We start from the raw sequence: 7,668 nt of genomic DNA on the forward strand, positions 1-7,668 counted from the left end.
ACATTCCTATGTTCTCAAATCTTACATTCCTATACAGAATTATTGCATGGAGTCCACATTCTGTAAAGTTGACAAAATTCAACCAGCTCAAAATTCTTAATGCACTTTGCAGCAATTCGTTTATGATTCTGAAGATACAAAAATTGGCGTGAAACTAAATTTTCACTGGACAGAATTAATTGGTGCCTGAAAGGGTTAATCCCCATTACACTATTAACTTGTAACTTACTTTTTGCCTGTATTTATTATGATGACTTACCAGTGAATATGCTGGAAATTACTACGAAGAACATTGATGCTTATACTAACTTTTGCTGTTTTTTATTTCAGATGCTGTTTATCAGAAGTGCTGGCTGTGTAACAAACTGTTGGCATGTATAATCGCACAAGCATGTTTGTCTGAATGTTTGCCAAGTAAAATGCATCTTACTTTCCTTGTTTACATCCACCATTATGCCAACATGTGTGTGGTCAGGTCCTGTCAAGCTGTTTGATCAGCTTTTTGTCTCATCTCCCACAACATTGTTACAAATAAATTCAATATATTTGACTCTCCTCCTATGCAATGCCCTCAGAATAGGGCTTTGAAATAAATGCATACACCCAGACAAAAGCCATATTGGCTTCAGGTAGAGGCTTTTCTAGTTCACCCACTGTTGATTATATTGACCCACTTTCTCTGCCAGGTTTGTAGTTCATCACGGGGAAGTCCATAACTAAAATGTCAGAGAATCCTCACTAACAAATGATGCCTTTGGTAGGACAACCTTAGCAAAGTGTGCCTACCTGGTCAAACAACACAGCTGCCCTAATTAAATTCCATCGCTTCTTTCATGGTATTTTGAAAGAGTGCGTGCACAGTAGCCTGACACATTTTTTTAATGTTTGCTTAGTAAGCAACACAACACATTAACATATCCAGAGCACGAAGCAGGTATTGTCCAGTTAGGAATATTTGTGCTAAAAGCACAAATAACCTTGCAATGAATTTGTTATAATGAAAGGCAGCAAACGGCTCTGCTCATATATGCCTCATACAGGCCCTTACAACACACAGCACAGCTGCAATCACAAAGCTAGTAAACACAACCCCACAGTGGCTGTTATCAGTTCACATTCGCCGCCACTGCAAACAATGACCAAAGTGCATATAAAAGAGGACTGAACTGGAAGCAAGGACAATGATCTGCAAACAGGACCTTATAAACACTCAGCTGCCTATGTGTTCCAGAACACTGCTACCTACTTTATGCCTCATCAAAGACATGGTAGATTATATCAAGAACTTTGCTACCATCGCATCCTTCGGGAATGATGCACCAGCCATTGCCTGATTATGTGAAATGATGATGTGGATTAACACAGCTCATTGAAAGCAGCAAGTTTCAAAATGAGAACTATCTGGTATTTCCATCACATGGAATGACTGGAGTGTCAGCAGGTTGCAGTCACTGCCACTCATTCGTGGTACAGCAGTATTCATGAACCAACCAGCTCACGTTGACTGCCTCACATAAGCTGCTATCACAGGTACCGTGTCCCTTCAACACACTCTTAAAGTTTACACCCTTTGGGGCTTATCTTGTCCCACAGCAATAATCGTCATCTGCCTTGCTAGCATTTCCTTTCTTGAAAACTCGGCACAACCTACTTTCCTGTCGAGAATGCTGTGTCACGCTGATAACACGCAAGCTGTTTGCGACTTGGAAGTACCGGACTCGTACACTCGCAGCATTAAAGAAAGGAAATGCGGGCAAGGCAGATGAAGATTATTGTTGTGAAAGAAGATACGACCCAAAGGGTGCAAACTTCTTAATGAGTGCAGTGCTTGGCACAGCGCTTGCTATTAATAGGCTTGCACAGTGGTACATCACAGCGTAACCAATGTGTTTTTGTAATTAGTAACAACAGATTTGATATCTGCAGGTGCACCTTTCCTTACCATGTGTGCTTGGTAAATGAGGGCAACACAATGGAAATGTGCATCACACTGCAATGATGCTTTATTGAAAGGCCACAACTCCCACCCACAGAAAGGCAGGTTCACAGAGCATAAACCACACCAACATCTTGCATAATGTCCCTCTTTCCCCTGTAGTCGCATTCCCACAGGAAGTTCAGTTCAGCTCAAACCAGATTGTTGCAGCATAACTAGTTGAGACCTTCTGGCACGAAATGCACATTGTGGATGCAGCCAAGTCACACCTTGCATCAGTTTGGCACTTGGTTTGGGCATACACAAAAACTATGCATGTTTCTTCAGTCGTCTCTTACCAGAATACAGCTGTTTAAGCGACGCGACAATTTCAGATCAACGGCACATGTCTGCTAAAATGGTAAATTAAAACACTGTGCAAACACATGGTCCCTAAGATAGGAGAAAACACCATACCCAGTAGTGAACATAAGCAATTTGCGTTTCGTAAGATGGACCCTCCTACTGACTGAGGTTGCCTCTAGACTGCATGAGAATGGACAGACACTGATGACACTTTCGATAGCACCACTTGTGCCACACAGCTGGTAAAAAGATAAACATGTTGTAAAGTATACTTGCATATGTGTGGTTATTGCTTCTTGCATAGCTGTGCACTCAAAGTAGGCAAGCTTGCTATTTCACTACTGGGCCTGCCCACCATCAACACGTTAGTGGATACGGATGAAGTTCTCGAGCGCGCTGGGCACCTCGCCCGCAAAAGGGATGCGGCGCTCCACGATCTTGCGCGCGGCCAGGCACTGCAGGCTGATGTGCTGGAGCGGGTTGAGCACGCACTCGCCGATGCCGGCCAGCATGCGGTGCGGCTGGTTCCCGTTGGCGTTGCGCCGGTCCAGGTGTGCGCCGTGGCGCAGCAGCGTCTGCACCACGTCCGGCACGAAGTTGTTGCGCAGCGCGGCCACGTGCAGCGCCGTGCTGCGGGCCTCGTTGCACGCCTCGACGTCGGCGCCGCAGTCGAGCAGCAGGGCGGCCAGCGAGGCGTCGGGAAACACGTGCGCGTGCGCCTCCTCGAAGAAGGCCGTCGGCTTCATGGTGTTTGCGCGGCTTACGACCAGGTGCAGCAGCGAGTCGCCCGACGCAGTGCGCGCCTGCTGCGCCAGCGCACGACACACCAGCCGGCGCACGGCCGCCTCGTCGGCCGCGTCGCGCTTGGGCAGCGCGTGCAGCACGTGCAGCAGGTGCGTGAGCACGCGCAGCAGCTTGTCAAAGTTGTCCAGGTGACGCCGGTACACGGGCCGCTCGGCAAGCAGTCGCGCCGACTCGCCGCACCGGTCGACCAGCAGCCGCGCCGTGGCCAGCACGTCGTCCAGCCGCAGCCGGTCGCGCAGCAGGCCCGCGCGGCCCTTGTCCAGCATGTCGAGGTAGAGGCGCACCAGGGCCGCGGCCGCCTGGCCAGCCTCGGTGTGCAGCAGCGTGTCCTTGGCGACGCGCAGCTCGAGCGCGTACTGCCACAGGTCGATGCAGCGCTGGTACTGCATGCTGTCCGCGTACGCGGCACCGCGATACATGAGCCGGAACACAGTGTCCTTGTGCTGCGCACCCAGGATCCGCTCACACATGAGGAGCGACTGGGTACGCAGAGCGTCCAGGTCGTGCGCCAGCGCGTCGAGCTCGTCGGCGTTCGCGTACTCCGCGGCCATCTGAAAGGCCGGCCGCCGCGTCAGCCCGCCCAAGGGCTTGGGCACGCTGTCGCGCGCACGCAGCGCCTGCGCCCGTCGCCAGTAAAAGAGCGCCGACTGGACGTCGTGGTGCTCGTCGAGGAACGTGGTGCCCATCAGCTCGTCAGCCTCGGCACGCCGTGCGGCGCTGTACTCGACAGTGCTCACGAGGTACTCGTAGATCTGCGCGGCACCCTTGAGGCAGGCCGTCTGGAGCGCGTCGTCGCCGTACCGACTGCGCAGAAACGGGTTGGCACGTTGCTCGAGCAGCAGCCGTGTCGTGTCGAACCGATGCTCCTGGATGGCGTAGTGCAACGCTGTCTTGAGCTGCACGTCCTGCGCATTCACGTCCGCACCTCGGCGCAGCAGGAAACGGCACAGGCTCACGCTCTGCACCGAGTTGATGAGGCAGGTGCCGCCGTTGTAATTGGGTTTCAGGATGTCAGCACCATGGTTCACGAGGTACATGACTACTTCACGGTGCGACATGAAGCACGCAGAGCGCACTGGCGTTGAGCCGGTGTCCGAAACGCTGTTCACGTTCGCGCCATAGTCGATCAGCTGTTTGACGACTGCCAGCTTGCCTGCCACTGCCGCACACCACAGTGGCGTCACAAAGTGGATCGAGCGGTCATCGGTCACTTCGTAAACACCTCGTTGTTCCAAGTCAGCTCCACACATGGTTATCAGGTACTCTACAATGTCCGAGTTGCCCTTCTTGCATGCGACGAACAATGGTGCACATCCTTCTCGAAGACGCGAAACTATGTCCTTCCGCTCCTCTCGCGTGAGACGCTCAATCTTATTGCGGACAAGGTACGAGAGCCGAGCACCTGGTGGGGCGAGTCTACATTCCGAGTAGAGGTCGTTGAATATTGCGTCTCGCTGGGAAGTCTGATCTGTCTTACCTGTAATCCACATACTTAGAAAAGCTTCCAGTTTTGTCACGCAGATCACGCAGCGCACCGCGGGCGACTACAGATATGTGCCTGTAGCCATGTTTAGAAAAAATCAGTATTGCTAAAGCGATTGGAAGGGAGACAGCCGTTACAGTGAACTAAAATAGGGCAGTGCAGCGCGTGGAGGCAGCAACGCATAGGGGCACCTGACGCCGCCAGTGGCGATGTAGCGGCGGCGCTGCAATCGCCAACTCTTGCATGCGGAGGCTGTTGTGTGGCTCGAAAGCGCTGGTTAGGTGATGTTTCGCCCGCTTTCTCTAAATGTCTGCTGCTTTTAAACTCGGGAACATTTCAGCTCGCGTCAATAGCAACGAGGCCGGCTGATTCTGTGCGACATTATTCGTTTCTGCAGTTCTTATTTTCCAGGGCATCACTTAATGTGCTGCTGTTGAAAGGTGCGCCAAGGAGAGAACAATCGTACAATGTAACTACCTAATTTAAACTTACTTTCGTTGTTATGGGGACCATGCTTTGCTGAAGCAAAGCAAGCAGCGGGACTTTTGTAATGCAGTTCACTTGTTCTTGTGCCTATTACAAGAACAATTAATGTTGTCACTGCGTTCCTGTGGAAAGCTATTCCAGATATCATTGTTCTGCGCCCTATACTGGCTCTTGTGCGTGTCCCCATACTCTGTGGTGCCCGTAAAGTGAGCATTTAGTTACAGATTGCCCAGACCATGAGCTTGTGCCCCTTTTGTACATGAATGCTGTACCCCCCCCTCTCTCTCTCTTCAATGACAATATCGACATCCACTGCCAGGACATCGATATCGTAGGGACTCACAGGACCGTTTGGACCCACTTTCCGTGCCCTGCGGACATCCGTTACATGTCCGCGAGGGACATTATCTGGACATGCTGCGTACATTTTACGGACGTATGCCAAGGCCTTTTGCAAACTGTTCGCCTTAATGTACATTACGGTCGCAGCACACGCTGCGGGATATATGCAACGGGCAGATCGCAACAGATTCATTGTGCGCACACGTGTGCGGAAGTGCATCATGCTCCGAATTCTATGCATTCCGCCAAGCTTATTGAACTAATTGAAGTTTGCAGGGTGCATCAGAAAATTCGCAGTACGACGTCAACACCATAGAGTTTCTCACTATAACGCGAGAAAACATAATAGAGTTTTAGAATAGGGGTCCCAATAGTTTGGGGCCCCAAAGAGCTTTGCGGGTGTTAGCGTTGGGGCACGCAGGAGCGAAGAGTTTTAGAATAGGGCTTTGCGTTTGCGGTTAGCGCTTTGCTCTGACAGCGCCACTATGGCGTCAAAAAAAGCTATTAGAAATAATTAAATAAAATTTACCATTTCATGATAGGAATAGTAATTTTGACTTGCGTTCTTTCACGTTTAATTACAATGTAGAGGTTATTCTGTAAGCAGCAAACAATTACTTGTGCTTAGTTTTGAGCCAATGCCTGGGGCTCTATTCTGGACACGCATGGCGGCTGCACAGCCGCCATTATCCGCCATGTTTACTCTCTTATTGGCTGTGGCGAGCTCACGTGCCTTGAAATTTTTGCCGGGAAACGGAAGTTTTGCGAAATGTCATTTTGCGTTTTCATCAAGATGACGAAACGTGACGTGGAGCTGCAAATTTTATGGACTAATACATTTTTTTGGTCCTTGGCAGATATATTGTGATGTTAGTGCTTCAAAAAGAATGTGAGCGGTAGCGTGCAGAAGCCAGTGCAATGCATCTGCAATTGCGCGAATATGTGGTGGCGATTCAAGCTATGCGCCATGCCAGCTTGCTGATTGGCTGAAGGAATATCTCGCGAGGAGCGTCACAGGAAGGGCTGTTTCGTAATCGTCATTTTGACGATGCGTGACGTTGCACTGGGCCGCCATTGCTGAGATTTTCCGCCATAATTTTTGCTGCGACGAGCCGCGTGAATTATGCTAATGAGCAGCCATATGCAATGGCAGCCGAGAGGAATGCGTATCGCCACATTTTCCCCGTCGTTTGGCGCCACGAAAATCTTTTGTTCATAACGCGTGCTCATAGTATTTGCATCGCTCTCGGGTGGTGTTGGCATTTGTGGCTGGGGCCATCGTTTTTTAAAAGAACGCGTTTATACGGAAATAATATTGGTTGAATATAGCAAACTTTCAGCAATGTTGTCCACTTTTCACTACTGCATTTGTATTGTAATCGAGATTAATGCCTTTTTGCACAATCAGACGTTATGACAACGGCCTCTTTCTAATTTATAAAAAGAAATGTACGCAAGGCGGCGCCTTGAAGTTTCCTCCCGCGGTGCGAGTAACCAGCGAAATGAACAAGAGATGGCAGCGCCGGCGCTTGCGTCGCGGTAGTGGTTATCTCTGGCGCCTGCAACGCTATCGGTGATATTCGCCGGTTCTCAGCTAGCCGAGTCGGGCTGAGTCACTTGCGTTTCACGAAATAGCGATAACGTGGCCTAGAACGTGCGCGCATCACCACTGGTAGGTCGCGTATGTTGTCTCAAGCAAGAAAACAAGCGCGTTGGCGCCAACATACGATGACTCATTGCATTTTCCGGGGACACGCATCCTAGCTATTGAAGCAGACGACGGCTTGTACGCAGCAGACGACGGAAGCGCGAAGCGTTTTCGACGGAACAATCATACGCTTTGAGATAGCTGCTTTATTTTTACTGCGGAGGAAAACTGTTTTGCTTTACCGATAACGCTACATTCAGTGCCTTCATTTCAGTTTCTTAGGCGAAACGTCAAGTTGGCGTCACGTTACGTAAGCAAAACTGGGCCACCAGCGCCATTTTGTTTGCGTCGCGCCTACGTCACGCACCGAAGAAAATGGCGGAATGTCCAGAATAGCGCCCCTGCAAACCACAGTCTAGGGGCGCTATTCTGGACATTCCGCCATTTTCTTCGGTGCGTGACTTCATAGAGTTTCCTACAAAAATTACTGTGCGTGACATAGGCGCGACGCAAACAAAATGGCGCTGGTGGCCCAGTTTTGCTTACGTAACGTGACTATAGTGCCTAGAATATACTGGCTAGTGTGCCGTCCGCGGCCTCTCGGGTGGCACCAAATGCAATGAA

At 50.2% G+C, this 7,668-nt stretch overlaps 2 protein-coding genes across 4 annotated transcripts in view; one reads left to right on the forward strand and one right to left on the reverse strand.

The window, feature by feature from the left end:
* Positions 1-1,829, forward strand: part of LOC139054409 (uncharacterized) — a 34,882-nt gene extending 33,053 nt beyond the window's left edge. For all 3 annotated transcript variants that reach the window (XR_011511190.1, XM_070531349.1, XM_070531350.1), the window contains one exon: positions 331-1,829. Coding sequence is in view for 2 of the 3 variants with exons in the window: in XM_070531349.1 (XP_070387450.1) it covers positions 331-494 (164 nt within the window). In the remaining variant the exon portion in view is untranslated. The remainder of the gene's footprint in view (positions 1-330) is intronic.
* A 150-nt stretch (positions 1,830-1,979) lies between these two features.
* On the reverse strand, positions 1,980-4,774 carry m-cup (ankyrin repeat protein mann-cup). Its single transcript, XM_070531344.1, has one exon. The coding sequence runs from the start codon at positions 4,573-4,575 to the stop codon at positions 2,647-2,649; it is 1,929 nt and encodes a 642-aa protein (XP_070387445.1). The 5' UTR covers positions 4,576-4,774; the 3' UTR covers positions 1,980-2,646.
* Between the last annotated feature and the right edge of the window lie 2,894 nt (positions 4,775-7,668).

Source organism: Dermacentor albipictus, chromosome 1, assembly GCF_038994185.2.
Source record: "Dermacentor albipictus isolate Rhodes 1998 colony chromosome 1, USDA_Dalb.pri_finalv2, whole genome shotgun sequence".
NCBI classification, from domain to species: Eukaryota; Metazoa; Arthropoda; class Arachnida; order Ixodida; family Ixodidae; genus Dermacentor; species Dermacentor albipictus.